We start from the raw sequence: 25566 nt of genomic DNA, 5'->3' as shown, positions 1-25566 counted from the left end.
AGTTTGGAAAAAAAACAAAAATGCATCGGCATTATTGATCGATAGACATGAGAGGAATAACAGCGAGTGCACGGCGGTATCAGGAGGGAGCGTGGAGAATTGATTGTGATAGTTTATCACTCCTTTTGTTGAAAAACACTTTAATGTATGACATCAGAAAACCTGTTGATAGCCGGGATCATGGTTGAGGTTTTGGGAAAGTGTAACACTGGTAAGCTCCATGGCCTGGTTTCCCTTCCAACAAAAATCCGGCGGACATGAAACGGCAGCGCAGATGCAGAACAAGGTGCCATGACTCTGTCTTTCATTCAGTGGGACAGGCAGTGAACAGTTGAAAATACAATCCATCATTTACAGCGTGCGGCTTTGCACAGTCCTTTTCACCACCGTGTGGACCAAACGGCAAAATAGAAAAGCATGAAAGTACAGGAGGTAGCCTTGTGCTCAAAGCTGCTGCTTTATAGAGTTTGGAAAGGCCGACGTGCTTTAATTTCCCCAAAATGTGGCCGAACAAGTGAAAACTGACAGCGTGGACTCTCGCTCTCCTTGGCCGATTCTCTATCTGGTTCCCTAATCAGGTTTCAGACAGGAAGCAAAGCCATTAGAACATCTGAGATGGCAATGTTTGGATCACTTTCTCCAATTACGGTCCACTTGTGCAGGTGGCAGGCTTAAGAGTGCAGCTGAGAGTGAGGGTCGAGGGGTCGAGGGGTCGAGGGGTCGAGGGGTCGAGTGGTCGGTTCGCTTTGTTGTGGCTGCTGGTGGCAGGATAGGAAGGTTGGCCTCTGGAGCAGAGCTGGACCAGGAAGGAGAATAAAGTACTGCTCAAAGCTCCAGCATGTAGAATCACACAGAGCTTCACAAATGTTCTTTTGTGCATTAGGCAGCAATTGTGTGTCTGTTAAGACAAGTCTGATAGTTTTCTTACTCAGGACGTCACTTATTTTTGTCTCCCTTGAGATGATTGTGGACATGTTCCAAATGACATTCACAAACTCTAATCGCCGTACAGTCTCATCATGAATGGCTCGTTGCAACTGGATGAGGGCCACCTGTTTGTTAATAGCTGAGCACTCTTGGGATACATTCATTACTGTAATTGATGCCATTAAATGACAATACAAGCCGACTTCTTCTGCTCCCTTTGTGGGTAATATTCCTCGCCATAAACGTTACTGGAGAGTGACAGAAGGGACAGTTTTTGGGCCACAAGTCTGCAAATGAAGAGGTTTTATACTCACTGATCTCTAATCCAGACCATAATTCACTCCGGAGCAGGTTAGAGGTTCAGCATAAGTTCCTGTGGTGATTTACCAGGTAAGTAGTGAACCAGCGTTGCTCTACGGAAAACCCAGAGTTAACCCTTAAGTTACCTCGATAAGAGAAATCCCCACTTCGTGGCATAGGCTCTGGTCTCTCTGGATTTGTTTGGAAAGACTTAAATTTAAACACCTGATGCTTGATGGACTTTTATAAAAGATTTAAACATCAGTCACTGATGACCTGAGACTGAACTTGTACCTTTGATGTTCAATCAACATGTTTCCAAACTAACTCAGGTCCAAAATGGAAAATGTTTTTAGGAAGGATTAAAGCATATTGATCCCCATTTTTTCTCAGCATTTTGCTGCCATGGTACAGTACCCGCCATGGTACAGTACCCGCCATGGTACAGTACCCGCCATGGTACAGTGCCCGCCATGGTACAGTACCCGCCATGGTACAGTGCCCGCCATGGTACAGTACCCGGGCCATGGTACAGTGCCCGCCATGGTACAGTGCCCGCCATGGTACCGTGCCCACCATGGTACAGTGCCCACCATGGTACAGTGCCCACCATGGTACAGTACCCACCATGGTACTGTACCCGCCATGGTACAGTACCCACCATGGTACAGTACCCACCATGGTACAGTACCCGCCATGGTACAGTGCCCGCCATGGTACAGTACCCACCATGGTACAGTACCCGCCATGGTACAGTGCTCGCCATGGTACAGTGCCCGCCATGGTACAGTACCCGCCATGGTACAGTACCCACCAAGGTACAGTGAACGCGCCATGGTACAGTGCCCGCCATGGTACAGTACCCGCCATGGTACAGTGCTCGCCATGGTACAGTACCCGCCATGGTACAGTACCCGCCATGGTACAGTACCCACCAAGGTACAGTGAACGCGCCATGGTACAGTGCCCGCGCCATGGTACAGTGCCCAGCGAACTCGGGATTAAGGGTCTTGCTCAGAGACACAGTGTTACCTGTCAGCAGTGGGATTCGAACCTGCAAGCTTTTGATCCCTGAATCAGCCTGAATTTGTCCTGACGAGCTCGACACTTAGCACGACCATGAACAACTTTTCAGACTTGACAGAGCTCCCTCTGCTTCTGGGCTTCATGAAACGTACACCACCCTCCAATCTGTGCACAAACCTGCAAAACCTGCCTGAGAAGAACAACTACATCCCATAATATCACCTCATTTACGACGTTGGAACACCTACAGGTATTTTTCATCTGGGCACACATCATTAAATTTAGCTCCTTAAAATTGATTTGCAAGCTTGTGTGGTATTTCACATAGACGCTCCACTTTTGTAGAAAATCTTCTATGAGCTCATTATAATAACATACAGGCAGTAATTATATTTAGAGACAATTTCTTTTATCTGCTCTATCATAGGTAGTTTTTTTCTTTTTTTTTTACAATGAATTAATTTAGAAGCAAATAAAAGTGGTAAAAAAACCAACATAACCTTCTAATCAAACACTGCAGGAGCTCATGCAAGTAACTAAATACTCACTGAAGATTTCCCCTGAGGCCCATGATAATAGATTATAGATAATGGTATATCTAAAGCAGGTGCGAAATACAAGAGTGGGTGGAAAAGAAGGTTGGAATTTCCATATGCAGGCGCAAAGACTTGAATTAAATGTACATAGCATGGGACTGCTGAATCTTTTTTAATATTATGCTATTACCTATTAACAGAAAAAACTTTCTTTGTTGAACACATTGAAACTAAAACCCCCTGTTAACAAGAAAATGCATCATCTTTGACTATTTTATCCAGACAAGGCATGCTGGGAGTAAAGGCTGATATATACTACTGCATCTACAACACGCACATGGCAATGTGTCTCTAGGTAGTCCCCCTCACCCCTGGACGTCCCGTGTCCCACTTCTGTGCTGTGAGAGAGTTCGACAACATAACGCTGGGGGGCGAAGAAGGACTGGTCGCAAAACGGCATGAAACTCCGTAGTCTTCATTTTCTGGTCATAATGAGGAATCTGGTACAAAGATTGACAGTGACGCTGGAAATCGAAGCTTTGGGTGTAAAGCCAGCAGACTGTAGCCGCAAGTTACCAGCTCACTTCCTGCACGGTGTCGTCCACTGCACCAGAGGTGTGCAAAGCAGAGTGGAGTTTTGGCCCTGCCCCTGTGTGGCGTGTGCTGTTACACTCTTGAATTTAACAGCACTTCTCCAATAAACTGCAATTTCACCACACCATCATCTGGATCACATGTGGAGGTTCTTAACATGACAGTGGAGCAGCCAATCACAGCCCTCGTGGTCTGTGTACTTCCTCTTGCATCCTGCGCCTTTTTGAACAAACAGTTAGAGGCTGTTGGAAGTGTGCGTAGCATCCATGGAGGTCATTTGTGTCAACACATATCCCGAGTATATCGTCTGCATATGGAGTATGAGTTAGGCTTTAAATAGGATAAAACACGCCGGTTTAACAAAACTTAAATGTGACATTTTTTCACTTCAAGTCTTATATAAGTAGATATTACTGTTGCTGTGAAAGTGTTCTACACATTCTGGCACGTGTAGTTTGAGACAACAAAGGCCATGTGACACTTCCAAAGATGTTGTCTGAACCGTGGTTCCCAACATCAGGTCCAGGTTCTCCTTGAGCACACCAGTGGGGTTTGCCGTTTATCTTCTCTGAGGATTTCAAAATAAGATTGCAGATAATTAATCTCTTCAATGTTGAGGGGCACTCAGAGAAAATATGTGAGATACTCATGAAGTAGATGAATTTATTGAGGCTCAAACTGTAATTTATATCCCCGAACATGTTTACTATTCAAATAAAAAGAGTCAAATAACCAGACTAACAGCAAGTTAAAATAGCCTCTCTGATTAGAAAGCAAGAAAGACCTGGTTCTGCAGGTTCCTTCCTGTTAAAGGGAGTTTTTCCATTTAAAAGATGTTTAAGCTTGCTCATGTGGAGTTGTTGGGTTTTTCTCTGTAAACTTACCTTGAAATGACTGTGTTGTATTTGATGCAATATAAATAAAGTTGAATTGAAAAATAAAGACAAAGCTCTCAGGGAAAGCAGCTCAGATTTGAGCCAGACCAATAAAATAAGTGTATAATCACCTACAAATAGTGTCAACATTAAATGTTTACTTCTATTTCGTGTTATTGGAAAGAAGATTTCCACATCCAATGTCTTTAGCATGCACGCTTTGATGCTAATGCTAATTTGTTAGCAAGCGGTAAAGTCTTAATGTACTCAGCAGTGTGATTCAGGGTGTCCATGTTTTATGTTTACACAATTTAAATGGACCTGATTGGACCCTTTTCGTGGTCACAAGTTTGAATCCCCTGCTTCAGATCAACCCATTCATGTCAGTCCTCCAAAGCAGGAAAACAATACAGCCGCCCATTGAAATGACCCTTTTCTCTTGCTTGCGTCTTTTATCCATCCATCCATCCATCCATTTTCTTCCGCTTATCCGGGGCCGGGTTGCGGGGGCAGCAGTCTAAGCAAGGAAGCCCAGACGTCCCTCGCCCCAGACACGTCCTCCAGCTCTTCCGGTGGGACCCCAAGGCGTTCCCAGGCCAGCCGAGAGACATAGTCTCTCCAGCGTGTCCTAGGTCTGCCCCGAGGCTTCCTACCGGAGGGACATGCCCGGAACACCTCCCGAGGGAGGCGTCCATGGGGCATCCGAAACAGATGCCCGAGCCTCAGCTGGCTCCTCTGGATGTGGAGGAGCAGCGGCTCTACTCCGAGCTCCTCCCTGGTGACTGAGCTCCTCACCCTATCTCTAAGGGTGCACCCAGCCACTCTACGGAGGAAACTCATTTCAGCTGCTTGTATCCGGGATCTCGTTCTTTCGGTCATGACCCAAAGCTCATGACCATAGGTGAGGGGAGGAACGAAGATCGACTGGTAAATCGAGAGCCTCGCCTTTTGGCTTCGCTCCTTCTTCACCACAACGGACCGATACAGCGACCGCATAACTGCAGACGCTGCACCGATCCGCCTGTCGATCTCACGCTCCATCTTCCCCCCACTCCTGAACAAGACCCCGAGATACTTGAACTCCTCCGCTTGCGTCTTTTAGTTTAGTTTATTTCAGACATCTGGGCACATAACAAAGCAAAGATAAACTAACACAAACTAACAACAAACAAAACAGAGCAAAGCAAAGCAAACAAGGCAAAGAAAGAAAAGTATGGCCTGATGGCCAACATATCCAAAAAGGAGGAGGAGGAAGCAGAGCTTATTTAGTCCTCCCCCTTATTCTCATCAAACAATAATCATTTGTACCTTTGTATTCTATATAAAGATTTTGTATTTTATACAAACACATATATACACACATACATACAAACACACAATCATACAAACACACATTCATACATACACACATTAATACATACAGGTACATATACACATACAACAACAAGTGTATATGTATTTTCTTTACAAGAAAAAAGCAGAACAAAACCACAACAAACACAAACCAGCAAATAGGAATGTGAATAAATAATAAATAATCTTTACTCCCATGTCTACAGCCCTTCCTCCATGTACTTTGTGAACATCAGAAGTGCTAGAAAATGTAGGGCTGAATTAGTGCAAGTCGTCTCTTCTATTAAAGTGTATAAGCGTTTACTGTCTGCCCTGTTTTAATGGTTTGGTTTCCTGAGCAGAGCCAAGTGGCTCGAGGACCAAAAGATAAGAGATGAAGCAGCTTTGTTGCAGCTTAAATGTCTGATCTGTCAAGATACAGCCGATAATATCTGACACAGACTTTATGCAAATAATGAAATCTGGCCTCTGGATCAATAGATGTTCACCTTTTTGTGAAAGTGCTTTGGACAGAGCTGCATTTGGCTTAACACTTGCTTCTGTGCTGACCCCTGGACCTTTTGACCTGGGTTGACCTTTTCAAGGATAAAACTTTCTTCATTGTTGAAGCTGCTCTTCACAATTAATCCAGCAGCTCTCTGGCTTATTGCACAGTGTTGCCTTAGCTTTGCCTCATTTTTAGTGCCGATGTGCCACAGCACTGTTAAATCCTCCTCTGGTGTATTGTTTGAGTTGTGGGTTTTTTATGTCTCCGCTCTTGTTGGGTAAGTCCTGGCTTTTTCTTATTCACAACGCATTCATGTACAACCCCTATTAACCAGCTAAACAATGTCCACATCTGGTCGATTTAAGTTCTCTCTCTCTCTCTCGGCTCTTTTTCTGCTCGGTTGAGGCTGGCGGGGATTTCACACCGAGTCATGGCCATTCCACAAAATGTTTCAATTTCTCTTCTAATTTTCAGTGGCTTTGGCTCTGAATGGGACATTATCAATCCGAGCCATTTGCAGCTTCCTGCTTATCACCACCATTAAAGAAACAGACTGCTGTGCCACTTTAGAGTCCGACTGAATGACATTATCAAATTCCACCATGTCTCCCACATTTTAATTTTCCTTGCCAGATTGTGTCTTGCACCAGGCTGTAAATCGAAGGAAATTTTTGAAAGGTTGGAGGAATAAAAGGCACTCTCTGATTACGGAACAGAAATGAGAGTGCGAAGACTTACCAGAGAGTATGGTTTTAGAAAGTGCAGGTCATGTCTGATTGAAACATTTTCCCTTCATTCTGGCAAAAAAGTAGTCACCGTGTCCCAGCATGGACAAAGTCATTTCCATTTCGGCGACATGAGGACACATCAAGGTCTTTTGAGGGCTGTGATGAGGCTCCTGACAGGCTGCTAGATCTTCTCTGTCCAAGTTTCTGAACTGAACACTTTTTGAAAGACCAAAATAAATAATTCAGTAGTAGTGGGGCACCAGAGCTCATGGACAAGTTCCACACCTGGTAAACTGCCAGTTGCTTTGACTTTGAAGGTTCTTTGTTGGGGAGAGTTGGTGTTGGAGGAAGCCGGAGAACCCAGAGAAAACCAGGATCAGGGAGAACATGCAAACTCTGCACAGAAATGCCTGGTTCAGAATCAAACTTTGGTTTTCTCACTGTGAAAGAACGGTGCAAGCCATTACCTGACTGTGCATTGCAACATCCTCTGCAATCAAAATGTGTAAACGATGACCCTCTACACAGAGACGACACAAACACTTAAATTATGATGTAGTTTGCATGCTACGCCGTAAGTTGGCTGTTTTTGTAATGAAACCACTCACGTGCGCAGAGAACAATATGATATATTAAATAACAATGGCGAGTCCACAGACAACTGTATGGACAGAAAACAAAGTTGGATTGAAATTACAGTGACTCAAAAACACCTACCAAGTCCCAGAAGAATATGGACCGGGATTCAAACAACGTTATTTTCCATCTACTTGTGCAGGTGCAAAAGAAGTGGTTACTACAGCCGTCGTGCACATGCGCAGTGTTCCACAAAAGGTCAGTTTTCTCCTGTTTACACAGAGACGGAGTCAGAACGTTTTCATAAAGTTCATTTTCAGTGGCCCCAGGCAGGGTTGTTCTGTAAACAGACGCCGAAATGCAACAAACGATTCCCATTGTGAGTTGAAAACGTTGTTGTCCTGTCGTGTAAACAGCTCGTGTGAGATCCCAGGAAAAAACCACAGAAATAACACATTCCAATCATCCCACTGCTTAAAATGTGGAGTTTACAGTCGGACAAGGTGGTTTATATTTTCAGCCCCTCATTAGGTCCAAGTGAAGCATCACTGAAGGAAGCACAGCTCAATACTCTCTGCTAATGTTCCTCTGACACTAAAGGCACAAATATGAAGCTTGTGTCAGGTGTGCTCCCGAACTGCCGAATGCTCTCCAATCATCTATAATCCCTTCACACTCGGAGAACGTCCTGCATCCCCCAGTCCTCTTCACCACACCCTCACTTCAAAGATCTCAGGTCTGTCTGCACAGCAGCGAGCGCCTGCAGCATCCTGGCTCCGAATCTGCTCACTGTAAACCAATTCAGGTGGTGCACGCTCCACAGGCTCGTGTTTAACAACCGAGACCGAGCTGTTGTGTTGTGGAATACATCGACCATACAGGGGGGGGGGGGGGGGGGGGGGGGGGGGATCACAGCAGAGCTGCGACTCTGAAAAGTTAGGAGGAATCTTTTTGGGGGGAGGGACATTTTTCCAAGGCAATCAGACATTCAGTATAAAGAGGAGATTAATGGATCATCAGTCACAGTGCACAGGAAACATCGAGCCTGCAGTTTGTTAAAATGTCCACAAATCCAGAGGATATGTATTTGCAAAGTCGGTGAAGTAGTGGAAATGACTTTAAATGCAGCAGCGTTAACCAGAGCCACAGACAGACAGAAGGAACCGTGAGGAAGAGGAAGAGGCTGCGGGAGCCGATCAAAGCTGAAAACTGGCTGACAGTACAATGAAGGCACAATGGTGAAATGTTTGTGACTTTGGAGGAGTTTGGTGGTGTTCTGCTCCTTTAACATCGTTTTTAAATGTTGAAATGAAACTGTTTTTAATGCTGACTGCACCACTACGGAAGGAGCACAAATGAATCATTCCAGTTCTAAACAGGTTCTTTTTACTAACCTTAATAAATAGAGTGAAGGTCACTATGTAATCTGAATGTAGCTGGGGTAAATCACCAGCATGGAGTATAGATAGTTTTCATGTGACCTCACACATCCAGGCTTCTGCTGACCTCTGCTATTTGTGAGTCAAGCAAACGTAAACAAACATTGACCCAGAGCAAGCTGTCGCTGATCACAGCTTGTATGACGACTGCGACAGTTGAATAAGTTTGTGTTTCTATATTCACCAGGGCCAGGGTGGTGAGGGGGTACCTTTGAACCACTGATGACAGATTCATGGTATATTCACCAGGGCCAGGGTGGTGAGGGGGTACCTTTGAACCATTGATGACAGTGACAGACTCATGAAGCATCATACAGGTACATTTCCTACACTCACCAGGCGAAGTGACGTAAGAATCAGCTAATCATTGTCTTACCGGCCTGATCTCATGTTAGACGAGACGAGAGATAGTTAACGACGCTAGCATTGACCTAGCCAGCTGCTGTTAGCCTGCCTGCTGCGCTAACCGGTGCGCTGCTAGCTGTCTAGCCCGCTACTCACTATGCAAAGGGCCAAGAGAAAGAGTCGTTTGCGTTTAGAGTATAAATTAGACTTAATGGTATTTATTAAGTACTTGTATCAGTACTCAGTATCGGTAAGTTTTCATACTTGTAGTCCTTCAAAAAAAGTGGTAACGGTGGATCCCTACTATAGAGTAATCTGTAATCTGTTTTGTTTAACATTTAAGTTAATGTTATATATTGGTAATCTACAAATCTGTTCCAACTGAACACTAAGATTATTGTGGTTGTCTTGTCATTTAGAGGTTTCCAGAAACTGGGTTAATAGAAATGTTTCTTCTGTAACTGATCGACTGTGGTAGATATGAAAATACATTACATGTCAGACTCGAGACTCGCGAGCCAAATCCAGTATAGCATGTCGTTTTATGTGGCTCAGAACAAGTTTAACTATCTTGAAATAAAAGTCTATGCTTCCTCTCAGTGTGAATAGACGATAAACTACAGGTCCCACAATGCATGTCAGAGATTCAGCCACATCCATTGGTTTAAAGAATTCCCCTTCGGGATCAATAAAGTATCTGGATGCTATTCAAGCACCACGTAGTGACAACAAACAACACTCACAATCAGTATACACACACCAAACATTTAATATCAATAAAATTAAAAATGCACATATTTTGTATGCTCCCTCAACCTACAACTAAGACCCCCGAGAGCGACGTCTGCTAACGACAGCCTCCAAACCAAAACTGTTGAAAGGCTGCGATTGATTCTCAATACAGTAAAATAGGTTTCTTAACTAAAATTAAAAAAATCTTATGAAATAATGACAGTAATTTCCTCACAAAAATCAAGGAAACCAACTACAGAGACAGCTACTCACTCCATTTTAAGAGTTATTTAGATAAAACAGCCTATTGAGGCACCAAGCCTGATCTACATGGTGAGACTTGACTAACAGCTTTTCAATCTCTAAATGATTAGAGTCACATCTTACCCATGATGCATTGTAAAGCCAGTCCCAGGATTCTATTGAACTTTCACTTTCTGTGCAGCCTAATAAATATTACCTGCTATCCTGTGGTGTCTGCACAAACACACTGACCACAAAGAAGTTCTGTGTGTAATTTCTGCTCCAATAAACAATTATTCCATAATAACTTTGTTGCTCTGATGCAGAAGGGGAGGAATCGTCTCCTGCATCAGGAAGCTGATCAGTATTCCTTCTTTAACTGTTGACGGGTCGGATCCAGACCCTTTTCTGAGCCTGCAGCCTCACAGGCTCGTCTCTGTCATTTAATGTCCTGTGAGGGACTGACGGACGCTCGCTGCAGCTCTGCTGGCTCAACACTTAATTGATTTGGAAAAGCTCCAACTCCTCAGTGGCCGGGATTACGTCTAATGTTCCACGTCCGCATTAAAGATTTAGGGGAGCCTTTTAAAGGCCTCCCAGCACGCACGCACGCACGCACGCGTTTGGACAATTAGTAATTGTCAATATATAAAAAAAGAGTTAAATAATACAGATTGTTAATTTTAACATCCATACTTAAACAATGTTTCCCATTTCCACACACACACACACACACACACACACACACACACACACACACACACACACACACACACACACACACACACACACACACACACACACACACACACACACACACACACACACACACACACGGTTCAGGAGACAAGTCGACAGATTCACCTCTCCTCACACACGTTTATGGGGACGGAATTTTACAATTGTGATTCTCGGTTCTGCTGAACGGTTTGGTTCTTTATCAATTCTCTTAACAGCAGAGGACGTGCCAACATTGCCGTTGTTGTTCATTCTAAACTATTACACGCTGGGCGTGCAAATGTTTCTGCCTGTTGGTCGTATTTCCTCCCTTAGATGAAATATCCACGTTGCCCCGTCATCCTTTCTCCTGATATGTAATCAAACTTTTGCGTGTTCTGCCATCCCTACACGTTTAGCACGATTGCTCTGGAGCACCATGTGTCCCAATTGTCCTCTATAACTTTATTTGAATTTCATTCCCGATTAAAACGCCTGGAATATAGCCTAGAATTATTAGGCACCGTGTATTTACAGGCTTATGCTTCACCAACGTCACAGTCAGTTGGTTTTTGCACATTAATGTTCCGTAAACCGTTGAAAGATGCAGTTGGACTGCTGAACGGGCCTGTGATGGGATGGAGGAAGTAAAAAGAAGTAATCCTAACTTAACCAGCCTGCAGTGTCGGCAGGATTCCGCCTGGTTGCTTATTGTGCCTTGATATTTAGTTTGCATGTTACTGAAGGTTTACTCCTTGTTTGCCTGTTGACAGAAATCTTTCCACACATTACTCAAGTGTTCAGCTGCAGTAAACTCAGTCAACTTAAATAGTGGCGACAATTACTGCAATTTAGACGATTCATCCACTTCAAATGCAGCAAGATGCAGAATTAACAGCTTATTCTCTTTTAGATGGCAAACAGCATCAAATCTATATGCAGACTGCCTGTGTCCAGTCTGAAGCCATCGTCCAGTTCATAGGAACAGATAACCACTTTTCAGGTGATAGAAAAGTCGGAGGATTTTGTGAAAGTAGTTTGAAATTTTTAGAATCTGAAGTTTGAAGTTTTTAGAAAAGTGTGTTTTGGTAATTAGAGAAGGATGAAAAGCGAGTGCATCACCTTACTTCCATACACACTAACATTATCTGGACAGTCTATAAGCATAACTCAGAAGTTGTGTGCCGACTCAGACACCAAATAACTGAAATTCAAACTTTTACCAAAACTTGTTTCAAAGCTTTGATGTGTTTTGACACAGATGCTCATCGGGGACTGAAATATTTGGACAGCAGCTTTTTCATGCAATAGTACCAACTAAAAACACAAAACTTCAACATTAATTGAGAGTGTGAGCATGTCCGCCTGGCGGACGGGAGTCCAATACCTCTTTTTTTCTTCTCAGCAAAAGTAAAAATGAACAATTAGTCTGTGGAGCAGAAAACTGAAGCGATGACCTGGGAAAAGCATCAAACCGCTGAGGAGGAGCCACGGTCACGTAATAATCTGTTTGCAGTTTTACCATCAGAATAAATTCTGATTTACCAAAGGAATTGAGACTGATCATTACACAGTGGCCTTAACAATAGTTTACATTAAAACATGAACTGCTGCCGTTTAAAAATAGTCCAAAGTCTTCCTGATCAGAAAAGCACGACTAGAACGGAACCGTCTGTTTTAATGAGGATTGTTGGTAAGAGCGTGATCTGGGAAGCCACTCACCTGCAGCATGGCGGCAGCCAGGTAGACGGACATGAAGATGGGCGTCAGGGTGGTGTGACCGCTCTTCATCAGGTGGATGGTGTAGAGGAAGATGAGGTGACCGGGGATCACCAACAGGAAGAGCACCTGGGCAGAGCGATGATTGGCTCCTGAAAAGGAAAAGATAGAGGAAGGAAGGATTAATGCTCAGCACAGGGGGAGGGGTTTGTTCTCTGGATAAACGAGTGGGGGAACAGTTCAGTGAGAAACTGCAGGAGCTGAACCGCTCCACCCACTGTCTCCAGGATTTAGGGTCACGCTGGTTTCCTTCTGGACTTCTAACAGAGAATTAATTTACACCTGGGGCAGTTGGAGATGGATTACCAGAAAAAAAGCAGAGCTGTGGCTCTCCAGCAAGGACAAACGTTCATACTAATGCATTATTCTAATCCTGACAGCACTTCCACTTCAATAAACGGAGTCGTCTCAGCTGACTTTACACAATGTAATCCCATTCAAAGCCAAGAAAGACGTTCCAGATTGAAGGACCAGCAGCTCTCCCAACACACCATTGTAAAAACATGTTTGTACTGACCTGTGCCACAGAACGTGCGGCAGGGAAAGTAGCAGCCTTTGGCCTCGTCGGGAACTTCCCCCGGAGTGCAGTGCAAGTGCAGGTGGGTTGAGATCCTACTGGACTGAATGGCCACCAGATTACCACCGATACCTGTACAGGAGAGATCAACTCCTGGTTTATGGCTGCAGCAGAGTTTCCACTGTGTGATGAATAATCTGGAGGGTCGTGAAGCAAAACCCGTCATAACGTGTTACATTAACCTTATTTTTCACAACTAAAATCAATACTTTTAAATAGAGCCTGACCAATATGGATTTTTTGGAGACCAATAACGATTCTGATATGAGGGAATGAAATACTCCAATAACCAATAGATCAGCTGATTACATTTAAAAATCTTTCAACTAAAAAAAAGATGAAATACCTTCTTTTAATGGCTTATATGTAGTTCCAAACACTTGCTAGAAAGATCTAAATTAAAGGGCACCCAGCTCTGGAGGTGCTGGAATCAATGTCACTCAAACGTTTGGTTGAAACATGTTTTTTGCGTTTTCTGCAGATTGTGTTTGTGCGCTCATCGTCAGATCGGAGGAATCACCACTTCCTCCTCTTCAATAGATATAAACACTCTTTATTTATGTGATGTGTGCTGCGAACCTCCTGACCATGTCACCCTTGTTAAAGAGATGTTAATCTCAATAGGTTTCTTTTTTCCTGGTTAATTAAAAGTTAAAAATTGTATTTTCAGAATTGAATTTTAGGAAATTATCAGCCATGTGAAAGTAACTCTACCATAGAAAATCTTACTTCCCATAACAGATATCCCTTCTGCAGAGAGGATAAACCAATTAGGGGTGCACCGAGCCACATTCTATCACTTCCAAACATTCAAATCCTGTTTTCAAGTTTTCAAAACTTTTTTTCAGGTTCAAACTTCTGGCCCTGTTCTGGCGTGGGGGCGTGGCTTCCAATGAGAGGGGTGTGGCATATGTTGCCTTCAGGAACAGTGGGTACTTTGAAATATATAACTCAATACTCTCTATACACTGTATTAACCCGATAACTGTAAATAAAGTTATGCTGAGGAGACAGATCACTTTTACAGGCTAGTTTGGACAATTATTAGTAATTGTCAATATATAAAAAAAGAGCTAAATAATACAGATTGTTAATTTTAAGATCCATACTTAAACAATGTTTCCCATTTCCAGATAAGACTGTGAATGCAGCGCAGTATTGCTGATTGCACTGGTGTGCAGTGAAGAAATACAGATATATATATCAATAGTAAAGATACAGTGGAAATCCTCCTAAGTACCGTCAGGCTGAGTAACATTCAGGAAGACGTTTTTAGGCGTCGATGCAGCAAGTAGAGATAATCTTTGTATGAACCGGCTTCATCCTATCAGCTGCTGTTAATGTTCTCAAAGTCCTCATTTCAAACTTCAGTCCTTCTCAGTCGTCCTTTTTATCAATGTTTATATGTGCTTACTTTAAATCTCAATGAAGGAAACACAATCGCTGTCACTCACAACCCCACACCCCTCTCAGTGGAAGAAGCCCCGCCCCCACGCCAGAACAGGGACAAAAGTTTAAACCTGAAAAAATATGAGCTGAAAGTGAAAAAGTTTTCAAAGTGAAACAAAAGATTTAAACTTCAAAACAGGATATGAACGTGAATTATCCTAATCCTAATCTGAAAACATTAAACCTGCAACGGATAAAACGACACCTACATTAAAAATATATATTTAAGAGTGAAAATAAAGGATTTTATCAAAAGAATTCCAGAGCTGGACCAAAAAGTGAAAAAACTTTTCATTCTCTTATTTTTATTTTGAATACAGTTTTCATAATATTTCAAAATTGAAGATCAAACATTCAGTTTCAAAATATTGTTTTTTCAAATGAACAAACAGACCTGGATCGAGCTCCATACATTCTTTTTTTTTGCACCAGCTCACACACGGACTTTTTCCTCCCTTGTATCTGCAGTGTGGTTGCTGGCATACACACAGATATAAAGAAAGAAGCAGCAGACAAGTGGGCACGGAGCAGCTCGGAATAAACAAAGAAATCTCCTGCTAAGTGTTCCTTTATGTCTGTGAGAGAATGAAATAGGTTTCTGTATTCAGACTCATAAAATATGTATTATTCACACAGCTGCATTTCAGCGGGTAAACATCTTCTCAACGTGGAGGTGTACTGTGAACCACAGCGAGATAACACAGAGCTGTGTGTGTGTGTGTGTGTGTGTGTGTGTGTGTGTGTGTGTGTGTGTGTGTGTGTGTGTGTGAGCCTGTTATTGTGGTGAGTGTATTAAATTAGACAGTGCCACCACCTCAGGGTGATGTCCACTTAATTCAATCTACTGTGGCTCTTTGTCTGCCTGGTGACATTTTATTGGAGCATTACCAGTGCTCCCACTGGGCCTGTAAACAGACAGAACATCACAATGAGCGTTCACAGTAGCTCCGGCCGGCTTCGCTCCGTCCTCTCCACTCACAATCTGAAGACAATCTGAGCTGATCTCGTTATGCTCGGCTTTCTTTTCTTTCCAAGGCGAGAGCCTCCATGTGTGACAACAAAGGAGTTGTCGTCAGAAGAAAACCGGTCAGTTTGTTCTTTAAGATGAGGCGGTTATTAGAAAATACATTTCAGGTGTTTTCTCCTGGGTCACTGGTGAAGCAGCTTTAATGACTTATTGCATCCCTCCCATGGCAATAATTAATAGACTTAAGAAGAGATATGTAGGCTTGAGGAAGAGCATACACTCACCGGCCACTTTATTAGGTACACCTTGCTGGTACCATGTTGGACCCCTTTTGCCTTCAGCACTGCCTTAATCCTTCATGGCCTAGATTCAACAAGGTACTGGAGACGTTCCTCAGAGACTTTGGTCCATATTGACATGATAGCGTCACGCAGTTGCTGCAGGTTTGTCGGCTGCACATCCATGATGTGAGTCTCCTGTTCCACCACATCCCAAAGGTTCTACTGGATTGAGATCTGGTGACTGTGGAGGACATTTGAGTCCAGTGAACTCATTGTCATGTTCAAGGAACCAGTCTGAGATGATTGGTGCTTTATGACATGGAGCTATCCTGCTGGAAGGAGCCATCAGAAGACGGTCCACTGTGGTCATAAAGGGATGGACATGGTCAGCAGCAATACTCAGGGAGGCTGGGGCGTTGACACCATGCTCAGTTGGTACTAAGGGGCCCAAAGTGTGCCAAGAAAATCCCCCCACACCATGACACCACCACCAGCAGCCTGAACCGTTGACACAAGGCAGGATGGATCCATGCTTTCATGTTGTTGACGCCAAATTCTGACCCGACCTAGATCCAGCACTGGCCGAACTGGAAACCTTGGTTTAGCCTTTACTGAGTCACAAGATGGGCAACAAACGGTCCATGTCCCACATACGGCCCTTTTATTGTCCCTAAATGACAGGAGAAGCTTAGATTAAATTTAATTAAATTGAAAATAGCATGCATAGTACTACCTTGTAACTGCTTTGTTTTATTACATTTTTTTCCTGTTTGTGTTTTAGGGGATACTTTAACCAAAGTTCACCAGACCACTATCGGCCGTTCCTATAGTGCTTGTTCATTATGTCCCCGTCAGGAAACTTACTTTCCCACCCCTGATTCAAACTGTGAAAAAGTGCAGGACGCATCTCGATGGTGTAATAAAAAGCTAAATGTCAGCCCACACAGACTCCTTGTATTGACAGGTTCTTGGCAAGAAGAGGAACCTTAAAGAAGGCAGACGTACAGACTCTGATAGCTTCACTTTGTCTGCAACCGTAGTCAGCGTAAGGAAGCAAGACATCATTGAGAGTACTGTGTAAGAGGGGTAAGGGGCTGGAGACATTCATAATGGAGTAAATCCTCAGAGATTTACTACACCATCCAACATATCAATGGATTGACATTTTCTGCTCCCGGAGCACCTTGACGTGTCCAACCACCACATCCAAGAAACAGAATGAGTCAATGCTGAAAAAAATGATTTTCCCAAGGGATTAAAGATTATTACAATAAAATATGTATTGTCTGTACCTATGTTTCTATTGCTCTTGCTTCTCTCTATGATGTACTTCAGGTGTTTTCAACCATCTGCCATTGACTCCAACCTGGTGATGTCCATTATTAACTTGCATCACGTGTTACTGGTGAGTTAAAACTCATCATTAATGTAATTGAAGGATGTTTTGGAAGCTGCTGGAAATGACTTCCTGCACACTGACTTTATGCTGGTTTGCCCTTCGGGTCAGTTTGTGTTGGGTTTTGGGGTTAGGAGGTTTGCCCAACTCAGCAGGAGGGCAAAATGAAGGGAGGTTTTGGGGCGATCTGGGTTATTTAGGTCACTGGGTATGACAGGAGGAATGAGGGCGAGGGAGGATTTGTGGAGGTCTCTGCCACTCTTCGTTAGACCTCCAGGGCGGGGCGGGGTCTGCGCCTCGTCTCCAGATTTCATTTTGTTTGCTCATTCTGATGGCTCTCACACAAGACACGATCAAAAAAGCAGATAAAACATAATGAAAGAAAAACATGGAGTGGAGGAGGTGGGAATGACTTATTGGTGGAAGTGAGATGTAAAGAAGGCAGACACCTTATCTAAAAACAAACAACAGAAGGAGAAGAGGTGGGAGGGTGAGAGAAGAGAGGAAAAAAAGCCAAATATGCTAAGATGACAAGCAAAGATTAAATATGCGAGTGAGAGTGAGAGTACTGTCTGGTAGGAGAATACAGAACAAGACGCACAGCGTATGAAATGTGCCACTTTTACCAAGCTACATCAAAGGGTAAGACGCCCGTACCTGAATTTAAAATCAGAACAAATGAAGGAACACAGCCTGTTTCTGAGGCAATATGCTCGCCTAATTAAAGAGACAGAATAAGAGCAGGTACAAGCAGAAACCAAGTCACAGTACCTGGTCAATGACAGGAGTACACTCTAAAACTTTCAATATTTATATATTTAGGCATGGTGGGCCGAGACCACCCCAGGCCCCCCCAGCTTGGAAGCTGCATCCCCACCAACTCTGCCACACCCATGGTCTGGAAAGCTGAGACCAGCCCAAGGAGATTGGCTGAGACGCACTCTGAGCACAGCAGGGGTCGGACTACGACCCACAACTATAAAAAGTCCAACACGCGAAAATACTACCATCTCCAAGACGGATTTCCGTCGATCCAGACGAAGAACTTCGTATGGGGACACAAAGGGCAGAGTGTTAACTCTGACTGGGCCGGAACACTTCCAACTCGCAGGACGAGCTGGAAAAGCCGTGGGGACGTACTTTTTGTTTCTCTTTTCTTTAACGGGACCCACACAGCTGCAAGCCAACTTCCTTCTCCTCCGGCCGTGCAGCTCCTCCATGCCTGCTAACCTGAAGCTCGCTTCTGCACCCACACCAGAAGTGCCAGGTTACTCACAGCGTGTTTGTGGACCCCCGTATTCCACGCTGCAAAACGCAACTCAGGTCTTCCTGTCCCCGGGACATGAAAGACCTGCCCGCAGCCGCAAATCAAAGAATTTTCTCCGGCCATGGAGACACGTTCCCCCCACGTTCTGACCAAGTAAGATGCTGTGTCTGGGCAGAATAGGTAGAATGATGTTCTGCTGATATCGCTGTGTGTTTTATTTTGTGCTTGTGAGACTCTGGGATGCTGACCCCCCCCTCTGTTTCCAAGCAGTTTGTGCCGCGTGTAGATAGCCATCTACGCAGATCAACGTACGCGCACACGAGCATCCAGGAGCTATCCCGCAGCTATCAGAAGCTGAGACGGTCTGAACATCCGACCCAGCTCCTGTTGATAACTGCTGGACTCTTGTGTTAGCAGAACCTCGCCAGAACTCTTCCGTCCTTTTCTTTCTCTCTTTCATTAACCCCTTTAGTGCGTGCCCCGCGCGTCCACTGCCACTCGTCTTATATGATCCAGATAAGCGCGCACACACATAGCCACACTTAGCACCCGAACCGCTAATTGTGCCTCTAAGCCACATCCACACGGTCACCGGGAGCTCTGGCTGCATGTTCCGACATCCAGGTAGAACTCCGGCGCTCAGAACCGGACAGACGACGGTGTCCGGTTGTCACCGTAACATAACCCGCTTCCCTGAGACCGCTTTGCTCCGAGACCCCGTTGAGCATGCGCGCACGACGGACGTCTTGTTTATCTGGCCGCTAAGCAGAGCGGACGTCTTGTTTATCTGGCCGCGTCCCCCAGAAAGAGTGAGTCAAACGCCTCTAGTGGTCGCGTGGGTCATCGCAATCCCTCGACGTCCACCTGGTGGACACATCAAGTCATTGCGCTCTCCCTCTATTAGTATTAGCTATTTCCAGTTTATCTGGTGGTGCCCCCCTTTTTATTATCAATAAATAAATGACACATTTATGCAAATTAATAATTTTTCATTAGTAAATAATTTTTGATAATTTATTAACTTTTAAATAATTATTCAATTACGTTAGGATATGTTAATGAGTAAATTACCGTTTACTTCCATTAATAATTTCAATTACTTCCAGTGATTTATTACTTTCAGTAACCTATTACTTACAGTAATTTAACGCTAATAACCAATCATAAATCCCAACAAGCGCCACCTGCTCCATTTTGTTAGCAGGAGTTAACAAAATGCTTTAGCAGGAGAATCCACCCAGAAAAACCCCAAAAGTATAGAAACCAAGCTGTGGAGGTCAGCAGGCGTTCTCTCTCCGTCTTTCATTGAACCTGTCTTTTTCTATCAATCCCCCTCTCCCCACTTCTTTCCAATCAGACGTCCCCTCGCTGTCTCCGCACCATCTGCTCGCTCTCCGATTGTATTTCTCTTGATTTGGAGAGAAACTGTGGTGCATGCTAATACTGCTCTTCCAACCGTCCATTAAACATTTGAAAAACCCAGAGACTTGTAACCGAGAGCCCGTCCTCTCAACACAAGACGATCATTAGCTCAATTTCCGTTTACATATCAATGGAAAACCATTAACAGTGGGAATAGCGCAGGAACCTCGTTAAGTGTCCCTCATTAGAGACATTTAATTAAAGGCTTATCTCTTGTTGTGGAGGCGCCAGCGTCCTGGCAGGCGTCAGCTGAGCATGTTGGCAAGTGGAAGATGTGAGCGAGGCGGAAACCGGGAGACGACTGAGGGTTTTATGAAGTAGAGACAGACGGACTGCCCAAACCGCTCTCATTAGGTAACGCTTTATGCTGATGATGTCTGAGTCTCTCCCTTTTTTTTCCCCAGTCACTTTCATCTGTCCAGGGGGGGGGGGGGGGGGGGGGGGAGAGAGAGAGAGAGAGAGAGACACACACACACACACACACACACACACACACACACACACACACACACACACACACACACACACACACACACACACACACACACACACACACACACACACACACACACACACACACACACACACACACACACACACACACACACACACACACACACACACACACACGCACAGCTGGGAGCTGCACAGCACAAGACAAATAGACTCTGAGGAGAGTTATCCATCTTGTGTATAAACACTTTGTCTCCATCTTTGCTGGAAGGGTCAAAGATGGCATTAATTACAAAAACTCAGAGAGATAAATGAGACAAACAACACCAGACAAGACTCTCTCTGTGTTCAAATCCTCTGAGCTCAATAGCCTGTTAGCATCACTCTATGCAGGATGAGACCAGAGTGTACATGGCTGCTGCTCATTAAAACTATTTAAGAGCAAAAGAAAAACCTGTAAAAACATGGGCGGAGTCTCTTTCTTCCAGGTCAAAATGTATTCAAAATGAAAAGTAATTTATTCAGGCCACCTCACATGTCGGACCACAGTCTGGTAGGAGCCGGACACAACTGGAGGACCATCTGACTCTACTTCCACTAAATAAACACATAAAGGGCAGTATTTCATTTTGTTTTCAAGGCACAGATTATCTTATATGGTCATCTGTTAAACTCAACACTGTCAAGGCTCAGCAGCAGCTATTAAACTAAGAGGCCAGTGTGAAATTATAGCAGGCAAAGTTTTTAGCTTCATTGTAATTGACCGATGACAAAATGGAGGATAGTTTATCTTTACACTACAATATTCGAACGTAAGAAAACAAACGTTCAATAAAACCTGACAGACTTGACAGCCCTCTATTACATGATACTCTACCAGAATTCCTTAAATCTACTTCTCATTAAAGGCATCACTTCTGCACAGAGAACCAACCGATACATGAAAACAAGACCATTACCACTCATTTCCACAAATTTCAAAACCTGCAGTTGCCTACATCAAGCGCACCAATGTCGATATGTTTACAAACCAGAATTTGCATCCGTCAAACTGTGTTTAAGTTTCACTAACTGACCTCATCTTGGGGAACTTGCACCATGATATTTCTGGGATATCAAAGATGGCGTTGCGGCAGCTCAGGCAAAAATATCAACATTTGACTGATTCAGCCCCCAACAAAGACAGACTTTCTCAAAGAAAGAGTATTCAAGTCTGTTGTGAAAATTATCATTGGGTGTTTCCAGTTGCAAATCAAGATCTTGCAACATTGAGTGTACAAACGGGATATTGTTATCACAGTGATGCTAAGATGTTATCAAATCCGGGAATGTTCCGTGAAACCTGAAAGCTGGAAATACGTGATTGTGTGACTGTAGAGACGAATTTCCTTCTGAAAAGTATTGAGGAAACCATTTTGGCAAGGACTTTTTGGGGGAAACTTTAAATCATGTTAAAATGTAAACTGTCATTAGAATTAGTTCACTGTGTAACAGGAGTACCCCCAAAAGAGAGTATAAGCAAGAAGTATACTAAATTGATTCAAATATTTCCCACACTGGAACAATGGAGAGAGTCTGAGGAGATATATTTTATGGAGAAAATTACAGCCCAACTCCGCTTGAAAGTTCATCACTTTACTGATCTTAAGGAACGGGCCATTAATTACTTCAGCTGGACACAATATGATGTGACTATGAGAGAAAAGAGGTATTTTGCATAATTTTCTTGCATTTTACTATTTGTAGTGAAATGTGGGAAAAGGCATTAAAATTGTATTTTGTGGGATATCTTGACTGAAGAATGTATATAATTGTGTAGATGTATGTGTGTGTATGTGTATATCATTATATTTGAATTGCACGGTGCTGCCGAGATGCCATCTGGTATTTTTGTTTTCACATTTGTATTAAAAAAAAAGGGAAAAAATTTTAATTAAGATGTGCATTTATTTAAATAAAAATGTTCAAAAAAGAAAGGTATTGACAACTTCTTAGAGATGTACATCAACAACTAAAACTGGCTCATAAATAAATTATTTTTTCCTGAGTGGATTCTAGTCGAGTAACTTTAAAATACTACTTTATATCACAAGACGGTGCAGCGAGACACTTTTAAAAACTACTTCACCTCCAACTTAGACACTTCAGACCACTCACTCCTTTTCTTTTTACTTCACGATATCATGGTAATATTTGAGATTGTGTCAATTTTAAGTGTGTCAAAACATGAAAACGACATCATTTTCAGATTTTCTGCTGTTTCTGTGTAAACCGACACGGTTTTCAAAACATTGCCATGTAAACTAAACATTTCATAAACGAAAACACCAAAATGATGCGTTTTCACTTGAAGAGCTGTCGTATGAACGGAGCCTCAGCCTCAGAAGTCATCACATCAACATCTGAAGAGATAAAGTGGGACTCTAGGAATGATTGGGTGCTCTCATGGCACATCGCCTCCTTGTGAAGGCGGATAAAGACGTTGGGTTTGGCTCTATTGGAAAAATATGAGGTAAACTTGAGTATGAGTGAATAAACCTGAGGTGGTGCTTGTAATTCAGCCCATTAGGAATGCAACCCACCTCCTCACAAATATGCAAGTTCAGCATTTACTTTAGAGCGAGTGTGAAATCCATCATGTGGCAGGGAGCTGTCGTGGACACCCTCTTATAAAGGATGGCATGTGCAACAGATACATTTATATGCAAATCCTCCTGCACCCGCAGTAACAGGTATGTGTTTCATCACCTGGGAACAATTCTGCCCGACTGGTAACAGGACCAGAGGAGCTGAAACACATTGTGATGACACATGAGAACCACTCCTACTGCTCTTGATCAACATTTCTCATCCGTGAAGATTCAGTCTGGACTAATTATGTTTAATGTTGAAATCAACGTGTGGCCAAAACTGTAAAGCTGTAGTTAAGGGCTTTTCTGTTACAGTCACAGAAGTTAAATAAACTCGTTATAATTTCTGAGCTGAATGAACCAATCTGAAGGTGGGTGAGATCCTAAAACCTTTTTGATCAAGCTCAAGAGAGGAATCTTGTTTGTGTAGGTCTGTCTGTGTCTGTGTGAGATGGATTGGTGGGTTTTCTCCCATCGTGAGCCGAGAGAAACTCCTGCTGCCACAACCTGAAGGTGGACAGGGTATAAAGACAAACAGGGTATAAAGACAAACAGGGTATAAAGACAAACTGGGTATAAAGACAAACAGGGTATAAAGACAAACAGGGTATAAAGACAAACTGGGTATAAAGACAAACAGGGTATAAAGACAAACAGGGTATAAAGACAAACAGGGTATAAAGACAAACAGGGTATAAAGACAAACTGGGTATAAAGACAAACTGGGTATAAAGACAAACTGGGTATAAAGACAAACAGGGTATAAAGACAGATGGAAATGAACATTCTGTTACATCTGCAACTCGGTGGACCAATTTAATCTGCCTGTTCTGTCACTTTCATCCTTTTAAACCGGCTTTTTGTTTTTAAACTACAATCTGATAAATAGACTTGTGATGTTTGTTTGATTTAGTTCATCTTTGTTTTGTTATGAGCCCACAAGTCCAAAATAAACTAAAAACTAAAAAAACTGTTGGTTTCTGCTTCGATGGCTGAGCAGACATGTGGCTGATTCTGTGAGGAGTCACTAGGTCAGTGTCGTGATCCATCTACGACTAACGGCGATTTCATCCACAGAATAACTCAGTACCAAGGCCAGCCTCACTATTAGTATACCTGTGCTTAGCTAGTAGTCTGTATACTTTTCCTTATGGTTTGTGTCGCTTCGACGTGTATTTCCAAATGGTTGGAGGTGTGCGTGGCGTCGATGCAGTGGCTCTGTGGAGACGGTTCACTACAATGAATGGTAGCCTTCATGTTCCCTCTGAGTTTAACTGAGAATTAGGCTTTAGATTAGAGATGCACAATGTATCCAAACGTAGTAATTATCACTATGTCTGCTCTGCAAAGTCAAAAGTTTCATTCATAAATAATGTGCAATCAACCAATTAACACATTTTAATCAATTGACCGCCCTGATAACTGTATTTTCAGACGATTACATCACACTTTTTTAAGTTTTAATGATGCCACTCATTTTAGGAAGCAGCTTGTATATGAAGATACACATCTGAGATCACTAGATGCTACTGCACCACTGAAAATACTCCATTACTAATGTATTTGACAGACAGAACAAGAAAAATATCTTTACACAGCAGAATTGAAGGTAAAACTGGTCAAATATGCATCAGAAAGCAGAAACAGAGTACCACAAAGAGTTCAGAGTGAGTGAGAACCTTGAGGGACTGGAGATTAGCAGAGAAACTTTGACCTTGACGAAGGAAACAAAGAAGGCTAAACATGGGCTAAAAGCAGGACGGACAAATCCCAGAAGGTTCTGGAACAAACAGGGCAGGTACATCTGGACATGGGAAACAAAGGACCTTTGTTTCCTCTACTCCGGTCCTGGAGGGCCGAGCCCTGCATGTTGAACTCAGTGATGAACCATCAGGACTTTCAGGCGTCTTGAAGAAGGGAGGCATGGAAAACATGCAGGGCTCGGCCCTCCAGGACCTCAGATTGACACCCCTGCACTCTACATGATGCAGTTTCTGACAGATGTGACTCAAAGTCTGGAAAATGCAGTAATTTAAAGGAAGATAAGAGACCAAAAACTGCACAAACTACTCTGCTCCAGCAGTGCTGCTGTTGTCTGGAATAACAGATCTTAAAGCGCTAATATATAAACATCATATACTTAAGACTTTGTATTTATCGAGACCCCCCCGACGCATGCGTGCACGACGGCGTCTTGTTTGTCTGGTCGCTAAGCAACTGCCACGCCCCCAGAAAGAGCGAGTCAAACGCCTCTAGTTTCTGCGTTGCTCATCGCAATCTCTCTTTACGTCCACCTGGTGGACGCATCAAGTCATTGCGCTCTCCCCCTGCGTGCCGCCGCACGACCCCGAGTGGTCGTCCCGGTCATCACACCGAACCTGACCTCTGCCTCCCTCTGACTGACATTCAAGGTCATTACACCCACTCACACTGACCCGCCAACATCTGCCTCCACCTAGTGGCCGTT

General features: G+C 43.4%; 1 protein-coding gene across 2 annotated transcripts in view; it reads right to left on the bottom strand.

Annotated features, from left to right (window-relative positions):
* The window catches only part of slc41a2b (solute carrier family 41 member 2b), a 58812-nt gene that overhangs the window by 5135 nt on the left and 28111 nt on the right, over positions 1-25566 (bottom strand). For both annotated transcript variants that reach the window (XM_080492077.1, XM_080492078.1), the window contains exons 9-10: positions 13175-13306; positions 12601-12749 (exon numbers count right to left, since the gene is read on the bottom strand). In XM_080492077.1, the coding sequence (XP_080348203.1) occupies positions 12601-12749; positions 13175-13306 (281 nt within the window). The remainder of the gene's footprint in view (positions 1-12600; positions 12750-13174; positions 13307-25566) is intronic.

Source organism: Lipophrys pholis (assembly GCF_963383615.2).
Source record: "Lipophrys pholis genome assembly, chromosome: 22".
NCBI lineage: Eukaryota > Metazoa > Chordata > Actinopteri > Blenniiformes > Blenniidae > Lipophrys > Lipophrys pholis.
This window is presented reverse-complemented; position numbering and strand designations above follow the sequence as displayed.